We start from the raw sequence: 16,626 nt of genomic DNA, 5'->3' as shown, positions 1-16,626 counted from the left end.
TACATTACATTTTGCCTTTAGTTCAATATTTCCTTTCTAGAATTACCATCTTTCATGTATACTGAATAACAGGCGATTTTATCTGTACCTTTTACTTCAAAGGTTGTCATGCTTGCAACACGCAGCTCCAACCAAAGAGAGGCAAAAAATTAACTGTAAAAATAATAATAATAAAAAAAACAGAAACCCGTGATTTAACTGCAGATTGCTCAAACCCCCACACTTTTTTTAATGCCAAAAAACAAATGTGTGGTTCAGCAGGCAGACCAATGGAGCGCAAATGACTCAGATGGTTGGATAAGATACACAGAACTATTTTGAATAAAATTTCAAAAATAGGTACGTCTCACATATGCGAGATTCAGCAGCGATACAAATCCTTTAAGAAAGGGAATATGCCTACTCATAGACACACTTGTATGAATGGAATGAATTTTTAAAGATTGGTGTGCTTTCTTATTATAAAGATGATCAATGAGAAGCAAGTCTTATCCTCTCCAATATTTCACATATATACTGCAAAATATGCAGAAAAAACCCCACTAAGAACTACATCAAACATATAACTCAAGTGCAGTTCATTTTTATAGCTCTGTAGAGAGAGATTTCTTCTCTTTGCTGTAGTGGTAAGGAAAAACTACATTGTACTTGTTTTAAAGAAAAAGCTAGCAGTAAATAGAAAAATTAGTTATGGTCATGTAAGATAAAAGCTGCTTCCACAATTGTCTCGTTCATGTTGATCTGCATGTTTCAGCTATAAAGGCATCTTTTTGTATTTTTGGATAACACATTGTGTTTTACTTTAGCTGAACAAAAATCTCTCTCTCTCAGTAAGAGGAGACTTACTGGCATAAGCAGTCACATAATAGCATCACCTCACTTGGTTAAAGAAACAACCCTTATATATGGAATTATCTTGCAGGCATTAACATTATAGAAAAGAGTTAAAGTAACAATATGAAAAATGGTTTATTCCTTATATTAGAAAATAAGAGAATGCAACAGAGATGCAACTATGATTGCCTAGTATAATTTCAATTAATCTAAAACTTTACATACTAATAGCTGGACACATCATGACAGTAGTATGCATTTCTAAAAATCAATTAAATATTCCCCTACAAAATACTATCAAATAGCACCAATCCATGCTAAATATTGCCAAGTTTTCCTTACCTCTCTTCTCTTTCATGAAACTTAGGTGAAAAATTGAAAAGACAGTTATTTTCTCCTCATTTTGTCAATCTATGCAATCTAGAAGCTACTGCTTTTTGCAGCTTTTCTATTTTTTCTGCCGCTGAACCATAATTACAATTGGATATCAGCTCAAATTAATACTGGGTCCCTTTACAAGTGGGCCAAAATCAACTGAAAGACCTTTCAAACCAACTGCAATCTTCTCTACTAATTAACACAAATGGTCCCACTGCTTTTGCAGGATCTGTGATGAAACTATATGCCTGAATTACAAGGGCAACCTAATACCCTTTGGCTTCATACCTCATCTTTCACAGGATCTTGTAAGCACTTCTCAATCACCCACAATGCTCAAGTATCAGCATAAAATTTCCAGCACAGGTTTAAAAATTCAGTATTCTGCTTTCCCTGCCCCCAAATTTAACTTGCAGTCCCTCAGCTGAGACAATGCAGCTCCTCTAATAATCTTGAAGCTGTGCAAACCTTTCAGTTCTGGGAACCAACGCCAATATCCCAAAAGCAAGGTATTCTAAACTGTCAGCAAGAAAATATACAAATATTTAAAAGATTAGCTAGACAGTTTATACATGATTAGCAAGCACCATCCAGATGGCTTCAGAACAACATATAATTGTATTGTTACGCTATTCAATTATGGTTTTGCACACCTATGCAAATATTCAAATGTGACAGTTTATCTACACAAATAGTCAAGTGGTGCCCTAAGTTCAATTTCAGATTGTTTTTCTGCTGTTGGTGATGGGGGCAGTGATGAGAACACATCCCTGTATCCTGAAACTACTTCACATCCATTTTCAGCGTATGCATCTGTCCATTAAATGAGGTTTTCAATTGGTTTGATTTTGAAGAAACAAGGGTGGGGGGAGCAACCAAAAAACAAACCCCACAGTCTGTAAGGGGGCCCTTTTTATTGTTTGCGATACAGTCAACTTGAAAGACAAGTTCACATTTCCTTTGTCTGAACAAAGTTTTGACATGAAGCCCCAGAATATTCAAGCCTAAGTGATCCGAAGTTCCCTGTTAGTTAGTTTTAATTAAAACTGACATGAAGCACAGAAATTATTGTGTGATACAACATAAAGACTAGCATGAGAATACTAATCTTCAATAAATGACTAAATTGATTTTACAGGAAACATATTCAATAAAGCATTTTATACTAAGCTATTTTTAATAATATGAAATGGAGACAAGGAAAAGTAACACAATATATTAATAGAAGAGATGTTAACGGACCTCAGTCAGACAAATTACATCAGGACTTCAGCATAGACTAAAATCTACTATTACTTTCAGTGTCTGAATTCAGTTTTGTGCTATGAATGTAATAAACAGAAAAGGTGACACTTCTTCCCTCCTCTGCACTTTTCTTGGCAAATGGTATACATACATAATCTATGCATATTAAGTTGTTACACACAGACTAACATTCTAGGAATAATAGCTACCTAAAGCCCGACTGAGGTATATTAAATATTGAGCTGTTTCAGTCATTGTAGACCATAAGCCATGCAACCATCACAACAGCAACTCCGAACATTGGCAGCATAATGAGGTTCTTGTATTTTTGCCATGATGATTGTTCAACTTCTACTTCATCCTTTCTTCTCTTATTCTTTCTTCGCCCTTTTAATCTGTTTTCAAAAGCTTCCAGTTCAGCCTAGATGAAGAAAACCAGAAGTAGTTGACATTTGTGTCAGAATTAAAAAAAAAGGAAATGTGCAATTTTAAACAATTCCCAAAACATTCCCAAAAACCACTTTATAAAAATAAATGGCAGTCAGTGGAAGTTATAAATCTCTTACAGATGAGATGATAGCACTATATCCCATGGTTACAAAGCACTTTGCTTCCAAGTATTAAACCATTGTTTAGTTTCCTATAAAAAAACATTGCCAAAAGTGCAACCAACTGAAATTTTACATTAGATTTTTAACTCAGGTTTAATATGTTAAGCCAAAAGGAGATTGTTATTTCCATGAAATATGTTAAAAATACATTATTTTTACTATTAAAGAAAAGCACTTGTAAGTATTTAAGCTATTATAGTAACATATAAAAGAGCATAGGTTGAAATCTTCAAAGACCTCCCCCTATAAGAAGGATGTGCTCTCTGCTAAAAATAAATTAATAAAAATATAAATAAATGATCTATCATCTTTCCCTCAATTCTTTATATTTTGCATGCTCAGCTAAATTTTAGATTAATAGCTATAATCTTAGACATGTACAAAAAGTTTCCATTTGTTAAGTGTTATAACTTAACAGTTAGTCATGTATGACTGAAGTAGGTACATAGCATCCTTCAAAAGAAAGCACATGCCCTTAGGCCCCAAAATGAAGCAAAGCAACTGGAAAAATAAAAGGAATGCCAAGTTCCACCCAGAACAGCAGTTTCAGGGTGATGCTTGGAATGAACAGCAGGATCCTGTGATCCCTGTTTCTCATCCCCCTCCACATGCTTTTAAAAGGGTATCAAGAGAATACAGACAAAACTCATTTTAGGGTACAAAGCTGAAATAAAACTGGTATTAGGCAGCCTGGAACAAAGAGCGTAAGACTGAGATGAGACTCCAATGAGGAGCCATCTAACTGCTAGGAAAATCAGAAAAGATGCTCTAAAGGAGAGCGGAGACAGACTAAAACCAGAAAAGGTCTGACGATTATCTGGATTTTTTGATAGAGTTGTCAAGACAGACTAAAACCAGAAAAGGTCCGACAATTATCTGGATTTTTGGATAGAGTTGTCAGCTACCAGAGAAAGCACAGGACAAGGAGCTAGGGAGCAGAAAGGCTAGATGAACTGAAAAGAGACAAGAGAGATGGGAGCAGCCGAGTGCAGCAAGCCGGGACCGGCTGGGCAAAATGCACAAGACTGAGCTGAAGCAGAGGAAACGTGGACAGTGAACAGAGACAAAGCCTGGCCATGAGAGGAAATAAATCTACATGACTACTACTGCAGTGCTGCCAGGAAGAGACGGACTAAGACAATAAGGTAGGTGCATTAAAGAAACAAGAATAAGACTTTTGGGAAATGGGGAGAGAAGTAGTCCAGTAAATATAATTTTCCTTTGGAACTCAAGATTGCCTGATGTCTGGTCTTCCTCTACTGACAGCAAATATTTGTCAGAGTTTCACAAAGCGGATCTTGCTTCCTTTCTTGTGCCAGATACCACTGTTAGCAGGAGAAAGGGACCCATTTTGATGTCTATTCCTTTGTACCTAATAAAGGCAGAAATTGTTGGCACTTCTCTGATGATACGGGAGAAAAAAGTTCCACAGCCTGCCATTTGAAACAAGATTACTTTCAACTAGCTAATCCTCCTTTAGAAAAGCAAAGTATTTTAATGAAACAGTTTTTCAAAATCCAAAGTCTGGAGGCAAGTGCAGAGTTCTTAAGGTTTTATAGACAGTGTGACAGTATTTCATTTTACACAGACACTAAATAAAATTTGGGGCTTCTATACTTATTATATACTTGTGATCTGTAGGTTTTAAAAGCAGAGTGCTTCATGAATTGCAGTAATCTGAATTAAAATATAAGGCTCAAACAATTATATAACAGGTACTGAATTGCTTTCCTAGTGATCTTTATAAAAAGCCAGCTAAAAATAAATACCTCATAAAAAAAAACCACAGAATGAAAAAAGGTACGTGGGCACAGAATACAAGAAAGAAGCCATCACTGTCCTTGAAAAGCTACCTACAGATTTTATATAACTGTCATCACTCCCAAAGTGTCACCTCAATGATCTCTGAACAATAAAGTAATGGTTGTGCCCAGTGTTCAAACTACCTTAATTTTTCAAGCTAAACAAGCTCAAGCTTTTTGTTGAGAGTAAGAATCTAACTTCTTTGTGTATAGACATATTAAAAATAAAATGAAATGCATTTATTTAAACTGTATACTCAAAACAATTTGATGTCAGATAATGTCTAGTTTAGTGTTACTCAGGTACTGGATTTTGCTCCTTCATGTGTTATTCTCTATATTCTTCCTGCACTGGAAGGAGTAGCAGCCCCATGGGGAAATGTAGCTAAATGAATGCAAGTAACAGTGACTATGCAGACACAAGGCATATATCCTGAAATTGCAGGTCTTGTATTTTACAGGGGCAGGAACATACTTGACTTTTGTAACTTCCAAGGATCTGTTAAAACATTTTTCCTTCTAAGAAAAAAAAGGAAACAAAATATTTCATACATCTCATTAAATTAGAATTCAGGTTTGAGACTTGGCTTTCAGTGTTGAAACTCTTGACTACTACCACTTAGCTCAAAAATTTAACCAAACCTTTTACACTAGAGTGGGACAGAGGGAGAGAGAGCTTGGTCTGAATTGCTAAATAATCAAAACACTGATCTTTTTTTTCCACCTAGCAATTGTGAAAACCCTGGCCTCACATGGTAAAGCAGAGAGAAAGTTTGGCTGCTAGGGTCATGATGAAAAGCCTAACCAAGCCGTCTCCCTTCCACTAAGAAACAAGTGATTCCATCTGTAAACGATACTAGCAGAAGCTGCTATCAAATATAGCAAATACCAAAATATAAATGTGCAGACTTACCAGAGCGCTAACTAGTTTGTGTATAAAGGATTTAATGAAGTATTAATCAAAACAGGTCTCAAGAAGTTGTGACTAACAGATGAACTGTCTATACAAAAGTGTGCTAATGAGATCAGGAAGGTGGTACAGGATGCAAACTATTGTCAGAAGGGATAAATATATACTCTTAATGTGACCCAACACCCTATGATAGTTATGTCCTCCAATTTGCATCACCAGATAGCAGATTATGAGATCAAATTGGAAGGGAATCAATTTTAGATAAAAGGCTGAAGTAGCTGAGGTTAGTAATTGTATGCAATTCTACAGCTTATTTATTAGTTACTATTATCCTACTTTTTTTATTGGTTTTGTCCATTTTTTTTTACTGTTGTCCTACTGTTTGCTATTGTGCTATGTAACTGGCCACTCTTAATTAACCTTATAATAGGCTTGATTATGTATAGGTGAAGTCTTCTATCCCTGAAGCTGCATCCATCACAAAATACATACACAGAAGCAGTTGCCATATATTGCCTAGGGTACTGCTGGACTGTAACTGTGAGACTTCAGTGAATGCACAAGTAGAAAGCAATGGTGGTGTGACTGCAGAAACAATTACTGCTGAAGGATCAAGACAAAAATAAATGTTGCACACTATGCTGGTGGAGTGAATCTGCTACAATTTCAGAGGAGCCTTGTTACTGAGACTTTATTTGAGGGACTATAAATTAAGTGATTTTGAGGCACAAATCATTAGTAACTGGGATGCCTTCTGGAATGCACGAAAACACAGTCAGTGCAATACAAACACCAGCAACTTTGAATTTCTACCTCTAGAATTGTAAGCATGTTCTTTACATATGTAAGCATCCATGAGTACGCTTCAGTACTTAGCTTGCAGAACCATCAGTTATAGATTTCCCCTGCCTAACAAAATGTTTCAGACATCTGTATGCAAGCTACACTTCCTGACCTATGTCCCAGAACTAACATTTCCAAGGTCAACTTAAGAGAACAAGAATTAGATGAACTGTCTACGAGTTGTATGAGGGAATATGTGATCAATATTGTAGACAGTTGAGGCATGAACGTAACAATAAACATTACCAGATGATCACAAAACAGTGCCTGGACCCCTGGACAACAGGTACCTAACTGTATGCTTTTCCTGCACGATGAATAGACACACTCCCCGTTGAAAAACAAAAGCAGGTCTTGCTAGAGCATTGGTTGGTAGACATAACGCTTTAATAAAGTCTCTAGGCAATTAATCAAAGTATGCATAACAGGAGTTGTGACCCGCAAACTGACTATCCTAGTGAGATTGGGGGAAAGGTACAAGACGATCAGGCCTGTCCTGCATCCCCTTTCAAAGCAGGGAGTGGGCCAGTGCTCTGCGATAATAATGACATGCAGGTGAAAACACAAGTATAACCCAATACATAACTGTTGTGATAATTGAGTAAAAGGAGAGTCAGAAAGCACACATTGTGCTTAGAATATGACTTGGTATCAAATGCTCAGGCACAAGCACACATGTATGAGCTGGTTGGAAGGAATGCATTAAGGCTGTAGCCTCCAGATGACAAACCTGACCTAGCCATCAGCACCAACCAAGCTTACGGTTTTTGCCTGAAATACGGTTAGTAGTAGTGTCTCCAGGCAGCTGGCACAGAAGCTCCTTGGATTACAATGCTGACAACATATGCTCACCAACAACAGCAATTACAGTAAATACACATTTTTTCCTCCCCTCAGAGACCTTGAAGGAAAGAGACTCATTTAGGCTACCTCATTGTTTCATAATGGGAGGGAGGAGGGAAGCTTCACCCAATATTTAAACCTCTGTGGAGGCTATTCAGCAATTCTGTGGTGTTTATGCATTATAAAGTGTTCGATTAAAATCAAGAGTACTTAGTATTTTAAAAATAAACTATACTATACACAGTTATAGTAATGCAAGATTAAACTGATTAATTATAATTTTGCATAAAATTATGAAAATTGTTTGGGAAAATACGTGGGCTCTTAACCATTGTAAATAATTCACAGCACACATCTTGGAGTAAGATAACAGCTGACAGGAATGGCTCTGCATATCACATTACAAACTATACAACTTAAGTTGCATGTAAACGAAATTATTTACTAACAAGAACAATGGGGGGGGGGGGGGGGGGGGGGAGAGAGAAGTGGGTGAGTAAGAAAGGTTGATACCTGTTGTCTTCGTTTCTCTTCTTCAATAGCAGCTTTGGCTTCTGCCTCTTTTATCTGTCCAGACATACAAAGTGATAAGAAACTGTTGTAAACAGCAGCTCAACCTATTTTCTTATAGAGTCATAATTACTCCTATAGAATGGTTCTCGGCAAAAGCGAGCAAAACCTCCATCAACTGAGCTCTCACCTTATTCAGATGACAAAATACTCTCAGAAAAAGCTGCATCATCTCACCTTTGAAAACATGGAACATATAATGGATGCTACAAGGTTATAAATTGAACTTCTGACTTCAACTTGACAAGCTCAACCAACAAATATAAAACCTAAAAAGAATAGTTTGTTTGCTAACAACCAGGAAATTTCCTAAAGACAGTTATTTTTTCAGCAACTTTATCCTCAATTCAGTACACTTTACACATACAGATAATTCCTATATATGTATATAATTTACAGACACATATTTCATTCCAAGTACTTTAAATATTCCCTGAGTGCTAGAGCAAAAGGAAACCTCTGTATTTGTATTGAATATGACATATATCGGATAATGCGTAACCAAACTGCTTTAAAATCCTTGGTGCAATGCAAACCAAACGGAATTAAAAATGCTCCACCATCAGAAAGTCCTATGAAAAGAAGTCATGAGAGTTACAACTGATAATTCTACAGAAGTGTTTTGTAGTGTTCAAGAGAGCAAACTAAATGCTAGAAATTATTAAGAAAAGAAAGGTACCGAAAAAATGTATAAACACATGATGCACTTGAATCTTAGCTCCTGCATTCAGTTTTGGTCCTGCAATAACAAAAGAATGTAAAGCCTGAACATATACAAAAGACAACAGGATGGAGTGGCTTTCATCTAAAGAGATGCATAACTAGGAATCATCAGGTGACTAACAGGGCACAAAATCCTGAAGAGTATGAAGATGCCAAATAGGGATAAAACATCAATAATTATGTTTCATAATACAAAAGCAAAGGTATAAAATGAAATTACCAGGAGGCTCGTTCATAACAGAGGGAAGTATTCTACTCCCACATAGTATTTGGCTAAATCTAGAAATTCAGTGCTACAGGATGCTTAATAGATGCCAGAAGTTTATGTCTCCTGAAAAACAATTAGGCATGCTACAAAGAGATAAATCCAACAAAGACCATTAAACAGAAAGACACCAGCTTGACCTTTAAAATTTCTGTAGTCAGAGATCACTACAGTAATAGTAGTAACAGGAAGAGTATACTGGGGAAGTGTATGTATCTGTCATCTTGTATACATTTCTTGGACCTTTAGCACTGCGTCCACTGAATCACTGCCCTAGAAAAGTTAGATGTAAAAATCTGATTAATAACTTGAAATGAAAAACAGTCTTGATCCTAATAACTGGATGATTCGCGTACTAACAGTGACAATAATTTACTAAATATGGTTTGCGCAGGTGGAATTTGTTCCAAACAATTTGCAATTCAAGAGCTCTTGACAGCTAAGGAGAGAGAAAGCACACCAGCCCATGCTTTAGCACACTGTAGCTGAAACAGTGTGCACTGAGGACAGGGTCAATAGAACAGTCTATTTGCAGGTTTTCAGACAATTTTTTAAATTGCTAAACTGTACATCAAATAAAAGCATTAGTGAGAATTTTATTAATCTAGACACAATGGCAGAGTTTCTCTTTAGAAAAGTATATAAAAGACCTTTTCAGCCATGCACATCTGAAACCACAGTCTGGTGTAGAAAAAACGGCACAACTAGCCTCCTGGTATTTCAGTGCCATCTAATGGCAGAACTTCAGCTCCAAAAAGAAAGTGACCCACAAATGTTGAAAAAAGCAACGGAAGAGCTTCTTTTTACACTGGTGTCGTCATGTTTGTGTAAGATACATAGGTACAACATACATAGGTAGAGGGAAGCTTAACCACTAATAATCACAGTATGGAAAAGCATTTCTAGAACTAGATCTTTAATAAAATGTACAGTAAAAGACGCATTCAATTCCTCAGAAGCGCATCCTCACTAGGTGCTATACATGAGAGTTTTATGAAGAGTTAGCACACTTTGGTTTTGGAAATTGATGGTTGTTTTGCTACTGTGCAAGCTAAATTATCTTTGTAAATGTCTGCAATTTTTAAACAGACTTTTTCCAGTCTTGACACATTAAACAGTAATTGACAAACAAACTACTGTTATCAAGTGTATATAATAGGATATGATTCTAGTATGTTATTTACAAGTCAACACAGGCTACAAAAAGGTGCCTAATAAAAATTTAAATAGAACTTCATATAAAAAAATACAAAACAAATAAATCCATGTGCTTCTGTGAGGAAGGTACACACAGCTAGGTTATGCCACACAGTATGTCTGTGGCGCTGCTTATAGTAGAAACTTGTAGTCATTTGCTCATTGCATTAGACCATTCCTCCCCATGGATTACAATGTCAGGGGCAAGAAACAGGAACTAGTATCTGCTGAAGTAAAACAGCAGCTAACACTGCACTGCACCACACTGAGACATGCTGCTCTGTCCCAGCTCATGCACTCTCTTGTGAATTCACCTTGCTTTAGTGCACTCCATGTCCTATGAACTTTTCTTCACACTCTTACTGGAACTGTTTGTTATGGTTGGGATTTTCTAAAGGCATATCCCAAGAGTCTTAGTATTTGACCTGCTTGCAAAGTTGCAGGATTTGGTCTTGTTAGAACTTGCCAATCAATCCTGAAAATCTGAGCAGAAGCTGACAAGAATCAGCTCTACCCATTGAGTTTTTGGGTTGTACATTTATTACATCTAACATCTACCTGATAAAAACCAAGCAAGCTATGCATGAATTCTTTTTGTTTATGCTTTTATAAAGGCTTATAAGAGCAAGGTTGATATTCTGTCTCTCTGGGTGACAGCATGCAGCAATTTCAATACTTCATAAACCAGCAGAACTAGGGAGAAGTCACATTTACAGCAGGCTAAAAAGTACACTGCAATTACTGAAAACTCTCCATTTTTCTGGTACAGGGTAACTAATACAGTGTGACAGGATTATACTCTTCATGCTGGACAAGTTGAGCACTCAATGGCTGTAAAACTTTCACAGGAAAGAGCAGATCTAACAATGCCTTGTGAAGTGGCCTGGCCCCAATCCTACAACACAAATCATTAGCAATAATGATTTTATCATCACTGATCATCACTTGTTCTCAGCAGACGAGGAAAGAACCAGTTTTAACAAATTAAAAAAAAAAGCAGAAAAATAACAGAATGTTGTTTTAATATAGTATTTCACTATGTTAATTAACACTGTCTACAAACACTGTAATTCTCCCCACTAAGCCAAATGCAAGTCTGAAAAAGTGGCTGCTATTAAACAGCACGATTACTTATGTTGTATTTTTTGCTGGTATTGCCTTGAAAAATAATTCTGTGTTCATTTTTTCCTACTTTTTTTGGAAGCATTAAGAAGAAATTAGAGCTACAAGAGATACAGTACCTCAGATGCTTTCCGTTTCATTTCCTTGCATAATGCATCGCATTCCAGTGAAACTTGGCCTTCTTGTATCTTGCTGCACTGTATTTCCTGTTAAGCATAATTTAAGTCTTTTATAATAATTTCTCTATATAAAATTTGTTATAATGTCCATTTCTTTATGAAAATAATTATAAAACATTCTTATTTAGTAAAACATTGGTTACACAGAAAATAAAGCTAATGATTAAACGTTACTTGAACCTGTAATTCTGAATTAAATTGCCCTTTTCTCTTTTCCTTCTTTCTGATAAACTGAGCAGAAAGCAAGAATAAATCAAACAGTCCAGTTTAACATCTCCTCTCTTTTCTCGCTTTTTTGCATAAGACAAAGTAAGATAACCTTCTGAACTCTGGCAGAAAGAGCTAGCATTCAGAGTCTCAGTATTCATTCACACTCTCTTAAGTGGCTAAGATTACAGGGCAAGGTCTGGTCATGGGGAAAAAAATAATTCTCACTCACATTTCCTCCTCTCCCCCTAATACTGAAGAAAAAAAGAAAAAGGTGGTTATCTGTAAGCAGAGACTGTTCAATTTGAAGCACCTGTTCTGTACATGTCATTCTTTCTCCTGCTGAACACCCCACCTGCAAGACTTCTGGTTGCACAAGACATCAAGACATTTCATGGAGAAGCTGAGAACTCTGGAGGACTGCAGCCTGTTTGGAAGGCTCAGAAGTTAACTGGGTCCAGAAAAGTAATTTAAGCACCTTTTAATTAAGCCAGATAATGATTTTTTCATTAAGTCATTATTTGCCGAGACTTCACATCAGTTTCTGTTCTTCCCTCCATAACACTATATAGCTATAATAAACTTGTTACATTACTTTGTCCTTAATCCTTGTTAGAAGCAAAGGATGCTGATGCCTGTACTTGCTTTTAGGTTTGCAGAGAACTGTAACTGATTACATTAGTTAGGGATTCACAACATCTGTGCTTGTTCCAACTTACATAACTATAAACTGTCCCAATATTGTCAGAAAAATGTATTATTTTTTTTCCTCAAATCATGCCAGGTCATCTGACTATTCTCCCAATGGAGCTACAAAAATTCAAGTGTGCTTGAAGATAAAGCTATTGTAAGTCAGGCAGCTAACATATTTTAGAACTAACAGGATTTTATATTCTCCAGTGAATCTTTTGATATTGCAGCCCACATCTTCAGCTGATGTTAATTGTTATAGCTCTACTAGAGTAACTGGACCTGTTCTAATCTGCGCCAGAGACAATCCGTCCAAGCAAGCCTAGAAACATGCAAAGAAAATACATAGTTCTCAAAATTGTAACTTAGAGATTTACCTTTTTCAGTCTCTTACAGAGACATCGGAGTTTAACCTTCTGGCTGCAGTTCAGAGGACAGCTACCGGAATGGCAAATCTCTTTACACCGGTGACCACACGGCAACTATAAAGAACAAAAAAACCAAAACACCCACACTAATAAATGATTGTAAAATTACAAAGAATCTATAAACTGGTTTTATTTCAGACATAGCAGCTTAACCAAAAACTTATTCAGCTTATCAGCTTTTCCCCTTGTGAAATAGTTGATTTTTTTAAAAAAAATTTTTTTTTTGCTGTTGGCAAATGTTTGCTTGTTATTTACCGTATTTCAGTTCCTGTAGAACAATTTATCTTTCATCGGCACAACTTGATTAAAAACCAGTTTCTCCCTTCAAATGTTTCAAGAATAGTCATTTCCACAGCAATTTATACAATTGCCCTAGCTATCTGTATGTTAGGGGAATACCAGTACATAAAGTAAAAAGAAACCAGAAACTGAAATTGCGTACCGTGTAACAACTTGTTAGAGACTTGACAGTCAAGAAAAGAAAGAGGGAAGAATCAGAAGCAAAAATACCACAAAAGAAAATCTTGCATGCAAGAATCTTCTGAACTATGCAAAAGTCAAATACAATATTCTTATCATGTCCGAAATAATTTCACGAAATCCTAAAGTTCTGCATTTGGCAGATTATCCCATTTCTGACATTTGAGATAGAGACTTTTTTTACTGCCAGTGCATTTTTTAACATTTAGAATGAAAAGATTATCATTCAACCACTGTGTTATGAACTGAGATACTAATTTAAATATGCCGACTGTTAGGAATGTAGCAGTGCTCCAGCATTACATTATATAAAAAAATGAGAAGAAAAACAGTAAGTGAAAAAAATTGTTTGCTAAGAACTTGACTGAAAATATACCTTGCTCATAGACTTGTCCATAGGAAATCTTCACAATAATGACTTTTCATTTTCAATTACATAACGCAATACTGTTAATAACTGAAAGTGGACTCTCACATAAGCCATCTAATCAATTTATTTATAGAGGTAGCTTTAAATCCCCAATCTATTTAAAATGGCATTGGATAGTGCTCTTTATTAAAAATGAAATTTCACCTTTTCACTGTCATCAAGGGATTAACACAACTTGGTAAATGCCGTAAGACGTATAATTTTAAGATACATTTTTTCACGTTTATTAAACATTGAAAATGTATACACACTACATCACTTCATCCACAAGAATGAGAATACTACATAGGATTATTATAAAACCCAGGTGTATACAGTTCTTGTTGATTAGTAAATTTGGATTCTCAGAAGTCCACTGGAACTGGCTCAACATCTGAGCTAGTATCAGGAAACGTATGTCTAAACAAAATGCAAAACCTTCCAAATAAAAAATTATGGAACAGACATACATATTTTCATGTCCATGCCAGTCACAAACTATTAATATGCTCATAGGTACTTTGCAGTTTAGGCTCGGGTTTCTTTAGTCACCATTTCAGCACATTTCACACAGGACTGGAAGGAACCTCCAAGTCACCATGTTCAGTCCTAAAGTCCAGTCCTCCTAAAGGCAGGCACCTCCAATGAGCCCTCTAAGACTGGATAAAGTTTTACCATGAAAACAGTCCCCCATTCTGCCCCCTTTCTAGTGTTTCACTAAGGAGGCTGTTCCAGGAGCTCACTACAAGATGCAAGACTTTTTTTTTTTTTTTTAAATTTCCTACATCTATTCTAGTCTGTCTAAATCCCTTAGTTCTTAGCCTCATATTGAAATATTTCTCTACCATCTTTTCATAAAAGGCTCTTTACTCCCATACTATTCCCTTCATTGAATTTCAACCAGCTTAAATCAATGTTTCCTGAATACAGTAGCCAGAACTGCATGTAATATTCCAAATGACTTCTCAACAGGAATGACTTTGTACAATGCCTTAATTGCACCTTATTTGTAATAGAATATCTTCTCCAATACATCTTCAGCTCTCATTTGCATTTCTCTCCAGCTAATCATGCTGTGACAATAAGAATTTCTGCTGTTTCCTGGCAGCTTATTATTAGCATTGACATGCATGGTCTTAGTGGTTTTTCTGTATCTATTAACATGCCCCAAATACATGTGTTCTGCAGATGCATTTCCTCAGTTTTCATGTACAGACAACACTCCACAAATTTTCATCAGAAAATTCCAGTGGGTTTTGGTGCTAAGGTCATCACTGAAAACAATGCAAGATCAGGCAATCCAGTCCTTGGGAAAATTTCCTTATTGTTAACATCTCCTGCTCCAACTTTTGATTTAGCTTTCTGGTTGTTGTTTTGGTGGGTTTTTTTGTTGTTTTTTTTTTTTTTTTGGGGGGGGGGGGAATAGGTCTGAACTAGATATTCACTAAATGGCATTGACTCAATTGCTCTGCTGAAGCCTTAATGTAGCAGATCTAATCTATTCACTTTATCCAGAGGGAAAAAAATATACATTGGTCATCTTAGCAAAAAAGGAATTTAGGTTTGTTCAGGCACAACTGATCATCAGCAAATCTATCTTGTATTTTGCCTCAGTTCGAAAAGATGAGGGGACAAATTTGTCTTTAACCCCTGTACGCTACTGAGGTCAGACTATCAGCCAGAAGATGAATGGCAGAGTCTACTCACTAGTGACCCCAATCTTGGCAAAACCAATTTACTACTGCATAACCTCTGCGCAGTAAGAGGGCCCTTATCCTGGCTCCCTACCCAAGAGCATCATACATAATAACGCTATCTAGTCTCACCTGCAAGTCATCCCATGCTGGCCAGAACAATCCATGGCTAGAACTATTATTTCCAGCTTACTCTTCCACACTAATTAGGCACATTTCCATTAAGAAAGTCAAAGCCCAAACAGTCTTACAAGTGACATGTCAGAGTTACAAATTCAAGACAGTAGTCCTCATCTCAACCTCCAGGTGTTACTGCAATAAAATTCTTACATTACACATCCTTAGAGCAAAATTTGCATAGCACAGAAATATGTTTAATCCAATAGTGAAACCCAAATTTACACATTTAGTTCTCTGCATAGAGCTACACAGTTCACATCCACAGGGATGCAGGACAAGAATTAAGCTGGCAGTGTAACTTTCTTTTTACTCCCCCCAATGCAAAACCAACATTAAAAAAAAATAATCAAGAGGAGCAGTGAAATGAGTGGCAAAACAACACTTCCCCATGATCTCAGAAACCAAAACCAATCCTACTGCTGCTTCTGCTGGATAAATAATGTAGTGGGAAAGGATTTTTTTTTCACTTGTTTTTAAGCGTCCATGCTGAGCTACTTGGTGCTAAAATAGAAAGCATGTGCCCCCTTAGATCTTTTTTTCACCATACAAGATCTCTTGTCAATAGCTTGTGGACTCAATGCCAAAATGAACATGCTTTATGTTTGACGTGGCAAGACCTTTAAAAGAAAGGTATTTAATGCACAGCTCTGAAAAAAAATATCCAAACCCCAAAATCCTACAAGTATTTTCCTCATAGGCAATGCATTTACATCTTAACATTATGTCCGATGATGATAAAATGCATCAATTTATGGAGGCTTAACTGAACTACACCAGAAGATAATAAACACAACCTGTTAATACACACCTGATAATAAAGAAACTAACCTGTTAATAAAAGAAAACAGCACTTTTGAGCAGCAATCCAAAAAGCTAAGTACAAAAGACAAGTTTATCACTTCCAAACAAAGGGGCAGATGCTTCAATTTAAAGCATGGCCCTGCTTCCAGACATTTTAGGAAACCTCTACTGCTTAAGCCAAACATTGAAGAAAATCCTCTCATTATGGACCA

At 36.3% G+C, this 16,626-nt stretch overlaps 1 protein-coding gene across 2 annotated transcripts in view; it reads right to left on the bottom strand.

The window, feature by feature from the left end:
- Nucleotides 1-944: 944 nt before the first annotated feature.
- The window catches only part of NFXL1 (nuclear transcription factor, X-box binding like 1), a 49,408-nt gene continuing 33,726 nt past the window's right edge, over nucleotides 945-16,626 (bottom strand). For both annotated transcript variants that reach the window (XM_049793740.1, XM_049793749.1), the window contains 4 exons: nucleotides 12,800-12,904; nucleotides 11,466-11,552; nucleotides 7,983-8,036; nucleotides 945-2,878 (listed from right to left, as the gene is read on the bottom strand). In XM_049793740.1, coding sequence (XP_049649697.1) covers nucleotides 2,705-2,878; nucleotides 7,983-8,036; nucleotides 11,466-11,552; nucleotides 12,800-12,904 — 420 coding nt within the window. In that variant the 3' untranslated portion in view covers nucleotides 945-2,704. The remainder of the gene's footprint in view (nucleotides 2,879-7,982; nucleotides 8,037-11,465; nucleotides 11,553-12,799; nucleotides 12,905-16,626) is intronic.

The sequence above is a fragment of the Accipiter gentilis genome, chromosome 3 (genome assembly GCF_929443795.1).
Source record: "Accipiter gentilis chromosome 3, bAccGen1.1, whole genome shotgun sequence".
NCBI classification, from domain to species: Eukaryota; Metazoa; Chordata; class Aves; order Accipitriformes; family Accipitridae; genus Astur; species Astur gentilis.
This window is presented reverse-complemented; position numbering and strand designations above follow the sequence as displayed.